We start from the raw sequence: 19,005 nt of genomic DNA, 5'->3' as shown, positions 1-19,005 counted from the left end.
AAAGGAGTTAGAGAAGCAAGCTAAAGAGGTGGTAGCTAAGCAACCCCCATCATTAGTTTTGAGGCCACCACCTCCATTCCCTCAGAGATTGCAGAAAGTAAAGGATAATGCCGCTTATAAAAAGTTTCTTGATATTTTGAAGCAGGTGCAAATCAATATTCTACATGTAGACATCCTGCAATAAGTGCCCAAATACACCAAATACATCAAGGACATAGTGGAAAATAAGAGGAGGTTAACAGAGTTCGAGACTATGGCACTCATTGAAGAATGTAGCTCAAGGATTCAAAGCAAGCTACCTCATAAATTGAAGGATCCATATGGTTTCACTATCCAAATCTCGATTGGTAAGCACACAGTCGGGCGAGCTTTGTGTGATCTTAGAGCGAGCATCAATTTGATGTTGTTATCTGTGTTCAGACAATTGGGGTTGGGTGAGCCGCGCCCAACTATGGTGATTTTACAGTTGGCTAATCACTCTCTTGCTCATCCTGAAGGTGTAATTGAAGATGTGTTAGTTCAAGTGAGTTCTTTCATATTCCCTACTGATTTTATTATCTTGGACTATGAGCCTGATCAGGAAGTCCCATTTATTTTGGGGCACCCATTCCTAGCCACGAGCTGAGTTATGATTGATGTATATGAAGGAAATATGACGATGAGAGTGGGTGACCAAGTGGAGGTATTCAATATGTATAAAGCACTCAGATTTCCAGTCCACTATGAAGAGTTATCCATGATTTCTGTGGTGAAAAGTGATGTGACGTCATTGGTGCCATATATAAGCCTCATAGATCCTCTTGAACGAGCTTTGATTGGGTATGAAGAAGACAGTGAAGATGAGAGGATGGGAGAAATTGAGCAAGTGTTTGACATGTCTTGCAGGTATGTCCATGGGTTTGGGAGATTTAAGGAGTTAGACTGGCTTGTCACCCTGACCCCTCCTAAGCCATCTATTGAAGAAGCTCCAAAGATAGAGCTTAAGCTCCTTTCAGCGGATATGAACTATGCTTATTTGGGGAACTCTAAGACATTTCCAGTGATATCTTATCCATCTTGACCGATGTGCAAGAAGAAAAATTGCTCAGAGTACTTTGCCAGTATAAAAAGGCTATTGGGTGGACAATTGCTGACATCAAAGGAATTAGTCCATCATTTTGCATGCATAAAATCTTTTTGGAAGATGGACACCACCCCAGTGTTGAGCAACAAAGGAGATTAAATCCCATTATGAAAGAGGTCGTGAAGAAGGAAGTAATTAAGTGGCTCAATGCAGGCATCATCTTTCCTATCTCTGACAGCAACTGGGTAAGCCCAGTGCAATGTATGCCCAAAAATGGGAGATGATTGTGGTAGAGAATGAGAAAAATGAGCTTATTCCCACTCGCACCGTGACGGGGTGGAGAGTTTGTATTAACTACCGAAGGCTCAATAAAGCAACCTACTAGGACCACTTCCCACTTTCATTCATTGACCACATGTTGTATAGATTGGCGGGTCATGAATATTATTGCTTCCTTGATGGTTATTCGGGGTACAACCAGATTGTCATATGCCTAGAGGATCAAGAGAAGATCACTTTTACTTGTCGTTATGGTACTTTTGCTTTCAAGCGAATGCCATTTGGTCTTTGTAATGCACCGGCCACGTTCTAGAGGTGTATGATGGCTATTTTTATTGATCTGGTGGAAAAATTTGTGGAAGTCTTTATGGATGATTTTTCAGTCTTTGGGTTTTCTTATGATGACTGTTTGAAGAATTTAGGCAAGGTGTTGGCCCGCTGTGAAGAAACAAATCTAGTGTTAAATTGGAAAAGGTGCCATTTTATAATGTAAGAAGGTATCGTGTTGGGCCACAGAGTCTCAAGTAGTGGCATTGAAGTTGATAAGGGGAAGGGAGAGGCGGTTGAAAATTTACCTCCACCCATTTTTGTAAAGGGTGTCTGGAGCTTCTTGGGACATGCGGGATTCTATAGACGCTTTGTTAAGGATTTTTCAAAAATTGCTACTCTTTTGTGCAGGTTACTTGAAAAGGATATAACCTTCAATTTTGATGAAGCCTGCTTGAAGGCATTTGAAGAGCTCAAAAAGAAGTTGGTGGTTGCCCCCATTATTGCGGCACCAGATTGGTCCTTACCATTTGAACTTATGTGCGATGCAAGTGACCATGCTATTGAGGTAGTGCTAAGCCAGAGAAAGGACAAGTTGTTTTACTCCATCTACTATGCGAGTAAGACTTTTAATGATGCACAACTGAATTACACCACCATTGAAAAAGAGTTGTTGGCCGTTGTGTGGGCCTTTGAGAAATTTTGGGCATACTTGGTGGGAACAAAAGTCATAGTCCATACCAATCATGCAGCAATTAGGTATCTATTTATAAAAAAAGAATCCAAGGCTAGATTGATGCATTGGGTTTTGTTGTTGCAGGAATTTGATGTAGAAATACGAGATCGGAGAGGCACAGAAAACCAAGTAGTGACCATCTATCAAGGTTGGAAAATCATGAGCATGTTGAGGAGGGTGGACAAATTAAGGAGGCATTCCCTGATGAGCAACTTCTTGCTATCACCCAAGACCCCCCCTCTCCCTGGTATGCGGACTATGTGAATTATCTTGTGAGTGGGGCACTTCCTTCTAAAATTGGATCTGAAGCTAGAAAGAGGTTTCTATATGATGTAAACTTCTACTACTGGGATGAGCCATTCTTATACAAACAGTGTGTTGATCAGTTGATGAGGAGGTGTAATTAGTGTTGTATGATTGCCAGGCATTGCCTTATGGGGTCCATCATGTAGGCGATAGGACAACTGCAAAGGTATTACAGTCTAGGTTCTTTTGGACAACATTATTCAAGGATGCCCATGAATTTATTAAGAAGTGTGACCAGTGTCAAAGAACGGGAACAATCACAAAGAGGCACAAGATGCTGCTAAATAACATCTTGGAGGTCGAGATTTTTGATGTGTGGGGGATAGATTTTATGGGACCGTTCCTATTGTCTAGAGGAAACAAATACATCTTGCTAGAAGTTGACTACGTGCCAAAATGGGTAGAGGCGATCGCATTGCCAACCAATGATGCCAAGATCGTAGCTGCTTTTGTGAAGAAGAACATATTCTCGAGGTTTGGGACTCCACACGCTTTGATTAGTGATGAAGGGACACATTTTTACAATCGGTTGTTGAATAACCTTCTAGCTAAATACGGGGTCCTCCATAGAGTTGCCACGGCATATGATCCGCAAACAAGTGGGCAAGCTGAGGTGTATAATAGAGAAATGAAGCAAATATTAGAGAAGACAGTGAGTATGAATAAGAAGGATTTGGGCTGCAAAGTTAAATGATGCCTTGTGGGCCTATAGAACTGCATACAAAACACCAATTGGGGCGTCTCTGTATAATCTTGTGCATGGGAAGTCATGTCACTTTCATGTTGAACTGGAACACAATGCGTACTGGGCCATTAAAAAGTTGAATATGGACTTTGAAGTCAGGACCGAGAAGAGACTCTTGCAGTTGAAAGAGTTAGATGAGTTCAGGCTGCACTCTTATGAAAATGCTAAGCTTTACAAAAAGAAAACGAAAGATGGCATGACAAGCGTATCGAGCCACATCACTTCGAACCAGGCCAACAGGTACTATTGTTCAATTCTAGGCTCAAGTTGTTTCCTGGGAAGCTAAAATCAAGATGGTCAGGCCATTTGAGGTGGTAAGAGTCACTCCTTATGGTGCAATTGAGTTGCACACTTTAGATGGTGAAAGAAAATTTTTAGTGAATGGACACAGAGTCAAGCACTATTGGGGAGGAATCACTGATCGTGAGAAGACCAAAGTAATACTCGTTGATGAGTAAGAAAGGACCTGTGTTATGCCACGATATTAAATCAGGCGCTTGTTGGGAGGCCACCCAATTTTTATTGCCTTTATAGTTTAGTTTTTAAATATTTAGTTAGAGTATACTAGAGTTTTTATATTCTTTGTAAACATAGAAATTATAGGTAGAATGGTGTGGGGTATGTAAATTGGATATATAAAGTGCTCGGGGGATCTAGATGTTATTAAATGTTTTTTTAGAAAAGATCATTGAACCAGCGCCCCACGCTACTTGGGGTGCAATTTACAGTATCTCCAATACCCCCTGCGCCAGGCCTAGCATGGGACGCTGGGTTGGGGGTGCAGGTAAGTAAAAATGTTTTTTTTCTTCGTTTTTGTTTTATTAGGTTAAAACCTATACACATAAAATCCGACCCATATACCCATCTATCTGTCACGCCCCAAAACTGAGGGGCGCGACTGGCGCTCAATCGAGCAAGCCTATTAGGTTTCATTCTACCCAAAATTATTTTATGAATAATAAGGAGATGAACTCCATAAATCCTACTTTATGAGCATTACATTGACAATTTTTATCTTTGTCTTTCATTAACAGTTCAACTATACTAACCAAATTATTACAATTAATATATACGAAGGAAATATTCTGCCAAATAACATCATATCTAGTTCAAATTTTCAATACCCGAAACCACCCACAACCTGTCTACGGAGCCTCTAAATACAACTGAAGAGTAATATGGAAATGTCGGCAACAAGGCTCCGGCTATACCTCAAAATACAAATACTACATCAATCAAATTCCGGACTTACAATTTTACATGGACACCATGAGAGCTCAATTTCTAAGAAGAGGGGTTTTTAGCCATACACACCTTGTTTAAGCTTTCCTTAAGTTTCTGCAATCTACCAACACCTATAGCAATAACAATCTATAAGGAGACAGCGAGAATCGATTAATAATTAGGAAGATTACCCATGGTGTAACTCTCTTAGGAATTTCATCAAACACCTAACATGTGAAGTAGTCTACAAGGTCTGAAAATCGAAATTCCTTCTTCCCTCAGCCAATTTTAACAGGAACTACCCAAATTAGTTCTTTAATATCACATACTACAACTTAGTCCCACATGCATGGCTTATTTCTAATCCCAACAATATATTTGAACCCTTAACCTCTTGCATGAAATCTTGGAAGAAGGACTTACTCGTATGGAGGACAATCAAGTGGTTATCTTCCTTGATTCTTGAAAACTTGAGCAAGATTTGGGTGATTATGAATCTAGACTCCTTCTTTCTCTCTCTATGTGCTCTCAACTATCTCTAAAATCAGTAGAAAAATGACCCCAAATGAAGCCCCTAAGCCTATTTATCAAAATGGGGTCGGGTTATAAAAATAGAAAAAATAAGCCTCTGAAATCGGGTCTGCGATCACATTTTGGGCCGCAAAACAAGAATGTGGGTCGCAAAATGCATCGCGGAGCTGGTGCCCAGAAATGGGCTACACTCGACAGGTCTGCGGCCATTTTGTGGTCGCATAACCACTTCTGCTATCGCAGAATTGGCCGCAGAATGGGATTTTGCCAGCTTTTGGTAATTTGGTCATAACTTTGTGTAGGAATGTCCAAATACAAACGGTTTGGAAATTAGACTCAAACATCTTTCATATGATAGGTTGTTCATTACATAAAACCTTATATATATATGCTCGTTCAAAGTGTGGACTTGTGCGAACTCATTTGGAATTTTAGCCTATTATGAAATTTTCCAATTTGATTTAGACTTAGGCCTTTCCTTGGACCCCAAATTACTTATTATATGACTTATACATTTATTTATCAAATCCAATTTATGTCCATCATGCTAATAGCACATAAAATATTATAATTAGCCTACCTCGCACCACGAAATCCTAAATTACTTAGCGAAATTTTCCGAGGCCTTACACTATCCTAACATTTTAATCCACATTTGAATCCATACCCATACCCGTATTAAATTAAAAACAAAACTCAAACCCCTTTAATTCTAATTTCTCTCTGTCTCTCTCTCTCATTGTCACTCTCTCTCAAACTCCTCTCTACCACGTTCTTCTTTCTTTCAAAAGATTTCAAGGTTTTCTCTTGCTCTCATCCTAAACCCTACATATATGTTCCTCTTCTTCTTCTTTTTCTTTTAATTGGTAGATGATAATAAACATCCCCCCCCCAAATGCCCTAATCCCCAAAATTTTCCCCTAAGTTGCTTCTTAGAACTTGTTCTATGGTGGGTGGCCTAAATGTGAAACGAAATTGGTTGTGACAACTTTGTTGTTGTATTGTATACGGAGTAGTAAACTATAATTCCCTCTACTTCGTTGAAATTTTGGAGGGCCACCATGTTCCACCATTGTTAAACTAAGTTGCACACATTTCATGCCCACAAGGTGTTTGATAAGATGTTTGAATGAGTATTTTGTGCACCGGTGAAGTCTGAGTAACCGAGTGTAGTTGTATGTGATATCGGGCTAAGTGTTGGATGTTTGGGGTGATTTCACATAATTAGGAGCTTGGTTTTAATGTGCACATGTCGTCCACACCATGTATCTTATATTATGTATGTTGTAGCACTTGTAGAATTAGTTAAGGTAGTGTAGTAATTGTAGAAATTAAGGACCATATGCCACTTGCTTGCATTAAGGCTAAATCACTTTGCCATGATCGACCACTTGATTTGTGTGGCATAGCTCGTGAGCTATAATTTTGCGGCGTGGGGAAGTCTTGAGTATCCATTGCCTTGTGGTGAAACAATTGTGCATTTTAAACCACGATTGTGAGTATAGTACATTGAGCCTTCGATTTTTAAGTGTGGGGTCATCTTTGGCTCGCACGATAACCTTAGGCAGATTTCTTGATTCTTTCTTACTTTCATGCTTATTTGTGTTGTAGGTTGCTATGGCTCGTGATAATGCAAATAAAGGCAAGGGAGTAAGGAAGTCCTCCACTACTACGAAAGGGAAATAAGTTGCCATGGATCAATGACGGCTCCATTGAAACCAAGGACCCGTTTGGATCTAGTTCGTGATGATGCCATCCAATGGCATAATACCTTTGTGTCGTATGGGCACTATATCTCCGAGATGGTCATTAATGTGAAAGCTTTGGAAAAGAACTTCCCGTACGTGCTTGGACGGTTGCGAGAATTGCCCATGGAAAAATCCTAGAATGCCCCGACCATGCAAATTTGAGCATGGTGTGGGAACTGTATGCCAATTGGAATGCGGACTTGTTCATGTCATATGTACGTGGAAAGGACGTGCCACTAGACAGATGGTCCTTATGTGAATTTTTAGGAGTTGAGAACTCTAACCCTCGGAGGCTACAAAAATTTGTCAAAAGCCCAAGCTACATGGTGTGAGCACGTGATTTTTGTCCTACGAGAACTACTCCCAGAAAATTCAAAATAAAATAGTTTTATGTTGTTTGTGATTTATTTGTATTTGTCTGTGCATGATTATTTTTACTTTAATTAAGGGAAAAAAATACAAAAATAATAAAAAATAATAATAAATATATATGCATTTAGGATTTAACTTTACAAGTAGGAATTATTAAACAATATTTGAATTTATAAGAATGAAAATCACAAAAAATATGTACTTTGCATTTTTAATTTAATCTCCAATTGTGTGATTTTATTTTGGTTGGTATTTGATTGTGCATGATAATTGTTATTAGAAGATAATTAGTATTTTTTAATTTTGGTTGGTAATTTAATCTAAATTTTAGATAGGAAATAAGAAGAAAAAGAAGAAACAAATAAGAAAGATGGGAAATTCGGACCAGGCCCATAACAAAAATCAGCCCAATACCCGCCCCAATCCAGTCTGTCTCAAAGACAAACCAAACGACGTCGTTTAGTAACGCTCAATCTGGGCCGTTGATATCAGCTGATCAACGGTCCAGATCAACTCCTCTGTGACCCGACCCATTCCCATCCAAGACTGATCTGGTCTCAAGGGTAAACGAAGCAACGTCGTTTCCGTTTATGAATGGATCCAAGCCATTGATCTCATTAGATCGAATGACTTGGATTCATCCCACCCTTTCATATATATACTTCAAACCATACCCCACCCCCCAAATCAAACCCCACCCTCACTCATCTCTAATAGCTCAGAGACGAGCTCATCTCTCACCGCCTAACTTCGCCGCCCTCCGCCCGCCGAAAATCACCCACGGCGGCGGACGGTGGCCAAACGACCCCAGCTTCACACCATAGAACCCCCTCACCCTCCTCTTTCCGAATCCCCACTCCATCGCCTTCGAATCATCCCCGAGTTCTTTGAATATTAGATCAAAGAATTTACCCCTAACCCTAGTTCACCCAAATGCCTCCAGCTTCACACCACAGCTCCGCCCTGACCTCTTCTCTCCAAATCTACCCTCCTCTTCCTTCGAATCTAGTCCCAGTCACTCGAATATCGATTTTGATCCAAGAACCCTAGCGCTGCCACAAGATCCCCTAGTGGCGGCGCCAAACCTAAGCCGTCCCAAACCTACACCCATTGGCCACTAGACCCCCCTCGTCCCAAATCCCATGTTAGTCTTGCTCAAATCAAGACGAAACTGGACGAATCCTAAATCGACTGAACGAGCTGTAGAAGAACAAAACCTAGGAATCGATCCAAAAGAAAATTGAGGTCGTGGCCGATCTTAGTCGTATGTTCTCAGTCGAGAACACTCGATTAAGGTCCGTTTTGGCTTCAAACCTCAAGTCGATGTTTCGATTGGAACGGATTGTATTTTAGCCTGTAGTTTATGAGGTATTCCTTATCTTTTCTCTTATTTTTCTTGTTGTTGATATTTTTTTTTATCTGATTAAGTTCCGTTTTAGTTCATCACTTCTGTCAATTAATTCTCCTCCTCTTTCGGACCTTTTTTTGGTCCAGTTTTTCTCATTTTGGTCGATCGGCATATGTTGAATCAATTAAATGGTCTCGTCGATTGACCCATTCATGTATATAGTTTAGTAGTTCTCGTCAAGTTGTTTGGTGTCATTTGTTTTGTTCTCAGCCTCAGGGTTCCATTCAGTATATCCTCAGGGTCCCTACATTTTGTGTTTAAGGCTAATTTAGAACTATGAGTGTGCTGTTATTATTGGTTTGAATTGCTTCATTTTATGTGATGTTTGGTTCCCTTTTCTTTGTTGTTCATCATTTTGCATATGAGTTCAGTTTGTTTGTCGATTCAGTACATTTACAGTGATCATTCATTTTACCTAAGTTTGATTTAGATATGTGAATATAGTTAGTCATTCCCATGTATCTGTGTCAATCATGGTCTGAAATTTGACATTGGTAGTTCAATATGATTTTGTTCGGATTCATTGGTCTTTATTTTATGCTATTTGATCTGATCTGAGTTCTAGCTCGAGTTGCTGTTAGATTTTGATTAAGGAGATTGGTTATAGCTGATGAGGTACAGGGGATTGGACTAGGACAGTAAATCACAGTAATTTCAGGGGTAGTTTGGGGTTTAAAAGTTTGGCAAAATGGTCTTGCTAAGTGGGCTGTCAGCAAAGCACTCAATTAACATTAAATTAATGCATTTGTTTAAGTGCTAATGGGGAACAAAACATAATGGTAGGGGAAAGCTTAAAAAGGATTGATTAAAATATGTTGTCCATGCCTGTTTGAACATTAAATAAGGAAAAGACAAGGGATAATGGGAAAAAAAATACTCTAGTGGAATTAAAAAGAAGATCATGGGCAGAATTAGTTTAAGAATTCTGCCTGAGTGCTCTTGAGAGCTGGCAAGGTCAGCGTTTGGGTATAAGTGGGGGGATTTTGGAAAGAGTTGGGGATCCTTTTTTAGTCTGGTCTTGGTTTTTCTTTTGGGCAGACCTTAGAGGAAAAGAGCAATCTGAAAAGAGAGAGTAAAAGATAAAGGAAGAGAAACAGACAAGAAAAAATATATTCCATTGAGGAAGTTTTCTGATTTTAGTTCATCTAGGAGTAAAATAGCTTAAGTTTTCTTGGTAGTGTTGAGTAACTGAAGCTTGAAAGGTACAAGAATATTATTTCAAGTTGAATCTGGTTTGTTCGACTGAGTTGATTGGTTATTTGCTTGGGTTTATTGATTGTTGGGTTGATTATTGGATTCTCTAGTGTCATTTGTTTCTGAAAATTCTCCTATTGTCGTTGTTGAACCCTGCTGGATTGGTCATTTGCTGCTGTTGTTGTTGTTTGACTGACCCCCTCATTTTTTTGGTTTATACTTCAACTTCCAAGTACACGACTCGAGACTCTATGGTTGTAGCTTCACATGATTGAAACATAAAATCAATGAAGATTGACCAAATGTCTTCTGTTGTTGTTTTTAAATTGATTCGTTGTCTATGATTTGAATTTGGACTCTAGTTCAATTGTGTGGAACAAAATTAGTTTTGTAATCATATGAACTAGATTCGAACAGGGTTGTTGTATAATTTGAACTGCAATTGGATTGTGTTAACTATCATTTGGTACAGACTGTTAGGTAGTATGAGAACTTGTGTTCCTTATTAACTGGGGATTTGAATGTTCGATAGCTGTTATTTTGAAAGTTTGTCTGTGATCCGTTTATTGTGCAGTAGATGTTAGTTGCATTTTGAGGACTGAAATAGGGATTGTTGTAGTTAAGGTAGTTGTACTAGGCTGCACCAATTGAGTGAACTATTTGAATTGGTCATAGGTAATCTGGTTGTTAATATGAATACAGGTTGATGCACCTTCACCTAAAGCCAAATCTTGTAGTAGTTATATCAATCAACCACTTAGTTAATTGTAACCTCATATGATTAATTACCTTAAGCATCAATTGATATATTAGCTTGAAGTAGTATTTTCAAATTAGTACAAGAATGTTAGTAAACATCAGAATGTGCGTGTCTATTGGATTTATCCATTAAACCTGATAAGTTTCACTTAGTTATTAAGGTGTTAATCTGATCAGCAACATCTGAATAATGCATCAGAACAATTGTTAACTGGTCCCGTTTTATGACTGTATGCGCTTGGACTTGGGCTGAGATATACGGATCGCCAGTTTCGAAGCCCGATGTTTGGCTTTCGTACATCATCACCAATTAGTCTGCTCCAACCCCGAAACAAATCGATTAGGACCTGTACTTGTTTATTTATTAGAGATCAACAAAAATAGAAATCATAGTTACCTTAGGATTTTCCCTTTAAAATAAATAATAGATGAGATGAGCCTCGCCAAATAAACGCATAAATTGCGGGGCCCTCAATAAATGGTTAAAATGAAACATTTAGAATTCGGGATGGGCCGTTTAGTGAATTTCACGGCCCTCCCCAAAGATAATAATGCGCTAGTCATTCTAGACGCGCTTTTAATAATTTACTTTCTTAAACTCGGGTGCACATTTATGTGACCCAAATCCAAATCTCAATAGAGTTGAAATGTGTCAATAACCACGGTTGCATTGATGTGACGTGGTTCGAGATGTATTTTCATGACGTTGCAATTCTCGTTAATAATAATAGTAAAAGCGGTAAAAAGTTAAAATTTGCACATAGGTTCAATATGTATTAAAATCAGATAAATAAGCCGAATATGACAGTTGAGCGACCGTGCTAGAACCACGGAACTCGAGAATGCCGAACACCTTCTCCCGGGTTAACAGAATTCCTTACTCGGATTTCTAGTTCGTGGACTGTAATACAGAGTCAATCTTTTCCTCGATTCAGGATTCAACCGGTGAGTTGGGACACTATAAATCTCCCAAGTAGCGACTCTGAATCTTTAAATAAAATCCCGTTTCGATTGCCCTTTAATTGGAAAAATTCCCTTACGCCCCTGCGGGCGCAGGTAAAAAGGAGGTGTGACACATGGCGATACATCACTTTTTGTGGCGTCGATTCAAATTCCAAGTGGACCAGAACTCAGGGCGATGCCTATCTTGAGATGATCCGTTTTGATTTCAACAAGACCGCCAAAGTGTGGCAAAATTTTGGTGCAGGCCCAACTCATGCTAGTTAAACACAACAGCGAATGCACTCGAGCTTGAGTGTGTGTGATATTCTTTTTGATGACTGGGTGACCCATTAATGTGGGTGAGATCATGTTGGGGGAGATGTCCCGCACACGATTTGGGCAGCAGATCAAGAGATTCTTCTTTGGCAACTTGCTCATGCAGTATATGCTTTCCCGGGAGGTGCCTGAATACCCTGAGTATAAAGAGGTTGTGGAGGATCATAAGGGGTTGATGGATATCACATCTTTGTTGGAGACTACGTCTAAGCTTACCCAGGTAGTACAGAATAAAAGGGACGAGAAGTTCAACATGTATCTCTATAACTCCTTAAATGTGCTCATGAGCGGGATGGATGTATAAGACGAGGAGCGTATGTATTTACGTAATGATTTGTCTAGTATTCCAAAGGGATATTAGGGATTACACCTAGAATCCCCATTCACCCGTCGGAGGATGAGAACACTTATGAAGGCTTCGACACGGAGGATGTGATTACTGATGATGTCACGGGGACCGGGCTGATAATGATGATAAGCCTGGAGATGCGGATTGCGGGCATGCTGAGGATGAGGAATCCGACTAGAAAGGAGTTTTATTTTCACCCTACTTTGCTTTATATTTTTACATGCATCGGGGACTATGCATATGCTAAGTGTGGGGTGGGAGAACTACTTCTTGTGATGTACATTGTATAAATTATATCAATTTGTTTCTTTTATTAGTTTTTAATTAGTCTAGTTTTAGAAAGAAAAACAAATAGAAAAAATGAAAAAAATCATAAAAAGCTCAGACTTTTCCCGACGATGGATCTATTGGACAATTTTCTTGAGGGATTAAGTCCGACTAAAAACACCAAAAAGATTCTTTTTTTAGGATATTTAGGTAGTATCCCTTGGTTTTTCTTTGGGCGCCGATTCTTTTCCAAGGGTGTAGCTCGAACCGGGTACCTTGTTTTTTTAGGAGTAGGTTAGGAAGAAACTGAGTTGATCTGAGGTGCCTATTGACGTGTTTGGTACTGGCACATTAGGTTATAGCATGTGCTCTGTCTTCCCGTACATTTGATTTGAATTGTGATGCCTGAGTAAAATAAATAGCCTACTCTGAGACGTCTTTTCTCAGTTGTTTGACTTGCATGCCAGTGCAATATTGCTTAAATTTTCTCAACTATCTATGATTTCTTGACTTGAGAGTTGAACAGAATCATCTTGATTGAGTCATTTGATGTGTGTGTGAGGATTTTTTATTTTCTGTGCTATCCTGTGTAGTCTAGAACTTGCCTCGTGTGTTAATCAAAGCAAAATCATTAAGTTGTGCTAGTCTAGAGATGACGTAGGCATTTCTTTCTTGGTCATAGATATGCTTGTCACTTAAAAACAAAATTTTCCGTTGCTAGACCCTTTGAGCCTATAGACATTTTCTTTGGCACCCACATTACAAGTCGTACCCTTATTTTGTTCTTAATTTGAGATTATTGAACCTTTACCTCCTAAGGCACTTAGTCACTAAAAAAATAAGGTGAGAGATTGGGAAATAGATTTCGAGTGGAACCATGGAAGGGCCCTTAAAGTGCACTAAAGTTGTGAAAAAAGGTCACTAGCCGATGAACCTTAATGTATAGAATGTGTGTAGTGAAAAAAAAGAGAAAAAATATTGCAAGAAGGAAAAAAATAATAGTTCAAATAATGTAGAAAAACACACACCTCCTAATCTTACTAATTTGTGCTAGTGGGAGAATAAAAGTGCTTAACTGGAAAAAAAAAAGGCAATGTTATATATGGTTTGTGGCGAGTGAATTGGTTGAGAAGAATATGTGCTCGAATTGTGAGTGTAGTGTATTTGTGATTAATTCTCATGTGCTTCAATTTTATGATGGTTGTGCTAGTTGCTTTAACTTAAGAGTCAGGATTGAGCCATCTGAGTGAGTCATGTGCATTGTATGAGGTGAGATTTTGGTGTACGTTGTGTCATCCTTGCTAGTCTAGAACTTGCCCCCCGTGTGAGTCGAAGTGAAATGATTAAGTCTTATAAGTTTGGGAAGTTATATAGGCTCTATTTGATTGACAATTTAGCCTATTTGCCTACCAATACTAATATTATTCGTAATTAACCCTTTTGAGCCTGTAGATATTTTCTTTGGCAACTACATTACAAGATGAACCCCTTTGTTCTTAATCAAATCTTGTTAAACCTTTACCTCCGAAAGCACTTAAGTAGCTATAAGAATAAAGAAAGAGATTGGGTAGCTTTTGAGTGGAACTATAGAAAGGTCGACAAGGTGCACTTGTGTATAAACAACAAAAGGCACTAGCCAAAAATATATATTAAGGAGAGTAAAAAAAAAAAAGAATAACACTTTCATATCTTTGTCTAGGCTAGTAAATATCTATATGTTGATGTGCTTAATGAAGAAGGGCTTAAATGTGCATGGTTTCGTGGCAAGACATTGAATTGGTCATGACAAGAAGGTTTTTGGAAGTGAAGTGAAGTGAAGTGTATTAAAGTGCTTAGGAGGGTTAGTCACTATTTTCTCAAATGTATCCTATCCGTCCTTTAGCCTACATTACAACCTATAAAGTCCTACTTGATCCTAGATTTTGCAAGCTTTAATTAGTAGAAACTTACACTACGGGCAAGCCTATGGTACGAGATTTGGTGGTATAAGAATTTCTTTGTGAGAGTGAGAAAGTTCTTCTGGTTTCAAAGTCCTTAAAATATACTTAAACTTATATTTGAGTGTGTGGACTACTTTCTCTATATGGTTTGTTGGTGAGGGCACGTGATTTGCAAAGGATTTGTAGAGACCTTGATTTTTGAGTTGGCACAAGGAGTGAGTCATAGTGTAGAATGTATTAGAGTCAAGTTTTGAGTCGAGGATGTTAGAAAGAGTCACGTGAATATTTTAAATGATATATGAGTTTAAAACTTAGGGAAAGGTATGAAGAGTCCATATGTTGGGTTCTAAGCGTTGATATAACCATTGTCATTGGTGTGATGCTTGAGTATGTTTTAAAAGGTATTTCTTGCCTATGTGCTTAATTTTAATTCGCTCTAGGACGAGCAAAAATCTAAGTGTGAGGTGGTGATAAATGGCCAAAAGTGCATGATTTTGAGTGTATTTTCATCTCATTTGTTGTGTGAGTCGCGGGGATTACATGATATTGAAGTAAATTATACTCATTACGTATTTCGTATTTGTAAGAGTAAGCTTGAATGATAATAGAGCAAAAGATATCAAATTATTGCAAAAGGAGAAAAAACGGAAAGATTGAGAGCTCGTCTATTCTCGTGTGTGGCACGAAAACAGACGCGAAAAAGGAGAAAAGTGAAGGCACAAAACAGCGAAGTGAAATAAAGTCATGGATCGCTTCGCGAAGTAGAAGAATTTCAAAAGCTGAATCCACGTCCACGGGCACGCGACGCGCGAAGGCAGACGCAGATTCCAGCTTTCCCATCCGAAGTGGGATTGAAAAGTTCTGCCCCTTAGCAACCCTAAGTGATATAAATACATCAAAGAACGACTTTTAAAAGGTTACACAACATCTTTGAAGGCAAGAACAAGCAAGGGGCAAGATGGAAGATTCGGAAATGAGTTTTTATCTTTCTTCTTCCCTTTTCTATTATTGGTGATGAATTCTTATATTGTAGTTGTGGAAACAATTATGAGTAGCTAAACTCTTTACCCTAGGGTTTGATGGAACCTCTTGGAGGATGAATTTTTGTTGTGTTTAATATAAGTTTGCCATTGGATTTTCTCTACTTATTCAACTACATGATTATTGTGGTTGATTGAAGGGCCCTCAATCGGCTATGCCTATTTAGTGTGTATTACTTAGAAAAGAGTACATATTTAGGTAGTTGTTGAACAACATCACTCCTAACATATATGAGAGATCAATACAGATGGTTTAAAGGTGGGATTAGGAATAACGAAACCTTGGTTCGATCTTAGTGAGTGGTAAACTAGTGCCAGCTAGCATAGTTTGGAAAAATACATTTAGTAAATTGTTGTAATTGATCGGAAGAGAATTACGACACCTAAAGTGCTCACGATCAGTAAAGAGTATCTAGGCGAATTTATATGAGACATAACAGGGAGGATTCTAATAAGAGTGGAAATCATAACCCTATACCTTTCCAATATTGTCTACAATATTTGCTTTGTTAGAAATAAAATTACAACTTTTTAATTACCTTATTTTTAGTTAGTAAACACTCAACTCATTATTCAATACTTCTGAAAGTTGATTACTTGAATTCTTGCGAAACTAGCAGTTGTGATTAGTAGGTTAATTCCCTGTGGGATTCGACTCCGTACTTGTAAATCGGATTATATTTGCAACGACCGCTTAGTCCTTTTTATAAGGCATAGTTGGGCGTGATCAAAATTTGGCGCCGTTGCTGGGGAACTAACATTAATCCTCCTTATGCATATTATGGAGGAAACCACCCATGCCAAAATTATCAAAATATTCCCGAGAGCGAGTTATTTGCACTAACTCAATCTTATGTGTGGAATGTGTGTGATATGTGTGGTGGTCAAGATGATCATTTTCATGGTTGTGCTTATATTTCTTATCCTATTCCAACCCCTTACTATGATGATTATATTTTTTTCTAGTAAAGTTAATAGGAACAAAGAACCCAGGGAAGTTGACCTAAAGGAGATCAAAGATGTGTTAAAGTACCTCATGGAACTATTCTTTACCTGGAGGCACAAGTGAGTCAATTAGTTGAATCATTTAATGCTCAACCAGCTAATATTGTTGATAGTAGCCAAAAGGAGTATGTATTAGATGCAGAAATTAGGGTGCTAAGGGAGGAGGTCAGAGTAGAACACCAACAATCAATAAAACTAGATTTTGAGGATGTCGATATTGTAGAAGAGATACTGGAGTCAACTAAGGACATTGAGGATACATATTTAGTTGACTCTAGTGTCATGGATGTTGAGGATGTCGATAGTCCCAATGTTCATGTAGTTGAGCGCATTGGTCCACACACTAAGCATTTTTTTTTCACATTGTGTTTGGCTGATGATATGGAAATAGAGTCATCCAAGCCAATTGATGAGTCAAGGAACGAGGAACAATGTGCCTATATTTTGGAATTCTTCTTGCCAGAAAGGAAGGATTACATACCTCATGCAAAGACGAAGAAGTGCAGAATACCACATTATTTTTTTGTGGTAGTTAGATTTGTTCCATCACCCTTGCGGCATAGTAGAAAACTTGAAGCAAAACTTGGGGTTCAATTTACAAGCTCAAGATGGAGGCAAAAAGTGATTCGCATCATGCCGCGACATTAAATCAAGCACTTGTTGGGAGGCAACCCAACTTTACTGCTTTTTTTATTTTTATTTTTTTATTTTTTTATTATTGTATTATTCTTGTAGTGTTGTTTTTTATTTCTCTAGGAGTATGGGAAGAAAGCAAAAGTTGTTGAGATAGTTAGAACTAAGTGTGGAGTGCCCGCACAAAGAACCAAGTCTTGAAGAAGTCTGAGTACCCTATGAGCTGCTAACGCATTGGCCATTGGCCTACCAAGGAGTCTCTTTTACCCTCTTGTATTATAGGTGTGCATTGGGGATAATGCACAATTTTAAGTGTGGGGTGAAGAGACTGTTTGGATGATTTTCTATGTTATTGTTGGTGTGTTATTTTGTGTATTGGAAAAAAAAATAAGGTAGAAATAATCCCTCTTGGTTTTTCTTATGGCCACGGTTCTTTTCCAAGGGATGACTCTTTGAACCAGATAGTAGTTTTTTTTTCTTGTGGGTAGAAGTTTCAAATCGTTTTGAACTTTTCCCGACGATGGACTTCCTAGACAGTTTTCTTGAGGGTTTAAAGTCTAATGAAAAACACAAGAATATCTTTATTTTTTTTCTTTTTAAAATGATAATGGAATGGGAAGAACTTGAGTAATTTTTGCTTTTGACATATTTTATATCGGGGCTTAGGTCTGAGCATTTAAACTAAATACTTCCTTCATGATCTTTGTAATTACATACCTTGAAAAAATGTGTGGCTTTCTTTTGATACCGAGACTCATCTTTTGACTCTTGTGATTAATTCTCATGTGCTTCAATTTTATGATGATTGTGCTAGTTGCTTTAACTTAAAAGTCGGGTTTGAGCCATCTGAATGAGTCATGTGCATTGTGTGAGGTTAGATTTTGGTGTACTCTGTGTCATCCTTGCTAGCCTAGAACTTGCCTTGTGTGTGAGTCGAAGCGAAATGATTAAGTCTTATAAGTTTGGGAAGTGATATAGGCTCTATTTGATTGACAATTTAGCCTATTTGCCTACCAGTACTAATATTATCTGTAGTCAACCCTTTTGAGGTTGTAGACCTTTTGTTTGGCAACTATATTACAAGCTGAACTCCCTTTATTCTTAATCAAATATTGGTAAACCTTTACTTTCAAAAGAACTTAAGTAGCTAGAAGAGTAAAGAAAGAGATTGGATAGCTTTTGAGTGGAACCATAGAAAGGTCGACAAGGTGCGCTTGTGTATAAACAACAAAAGGCACTAGCCGAAAATATCAAATTAAGGAGAGTAAAAAAAAGAATAACACCTCTATATCTTTGTCTAGGCTAGTAAATATCTATATGTTGATGTGCTTAATGAAGAAGGGCTTAAATGTGCATGGTTTCGTGGCAAGACATTGAATTGGTCATGACAAGAAGGTGTTTGGAAGAGAAGTGCAGTGTATTAAAGTGCTTAGGAGGGTTAGTCACTATTTTCTCAAATGTATCTTACCCGTCCTTTAGCCTACATTACAACCTATAAAGTCCTACTTGATCTTAGATTTTGCGAGCTTTAATTAGCAGACATATACACTACGGGAAAGCCTATGGTACGAGCTATGGCGGCATAAAAATTTCTTTGTGAGAGTGAGAAAATTCTTCCAATTTCACAGTCCTTAAAATATACTTGAACTTATATTTGAGTGTGAGGACTACTTTCTCTATGTGGTTTGTTGATGAGGGCACGTGATTTGCAAAGGATTGGTAGATACCTTGATTTTTGAGTTGGCACAAGGAGCGAGTCATAGTGTGAAATGTATTAGAGTCAAGTTCTGAGTCGAGGATGTTAGAAAGAGCCACATGAATATTTTAAATGATATTGGCATGAGTTTAAATCTTAGGAAAA

The 19,005-nt window shown here is 38.4% G+C and overlaps 1 protein-coding gene across 1 annotated transcript; it reads left to right on the top strand.

The window, feature by feature from the left end:
• Window positions 1-253: 253 nt before the first annotated feature.
• On the top strand, window positions 254-625 carry LOC138876125 (uncharacterized). Its single transcript, XM_070155024.1, has one exon. It carries the CDS (start codon window positions 254-256, stop codon window positions 623-625), a length of 372 nt encoding a protein of 123 aa, XP_070011125.1.
• The last annotated feature ends 18,380 nt before the right edge of the window (window positions 626-19,005 follow it).

This window comes from Nicotiana sylvestris, chromosome 8, assembly GCF_000393655.2.
Source record: "Nicotiana sylvestris chromosome 8, ASM39365v2, whole genome shotgun sequence".
In the NCBI taxonomy this organism is placed as follows: domain Eukaryota; kingdom Viridiplantae; phylum Streptophyta; class Magnoliopsida; order Solanales; family Solanaceae; genus Nicotiana; species Nicotiana sylvestris.
The sequence above is the reverse complement of the archived record's forward strand: the minus strand, read 5'-3'. Positions and strand labels throughout refer to the sequence as shown.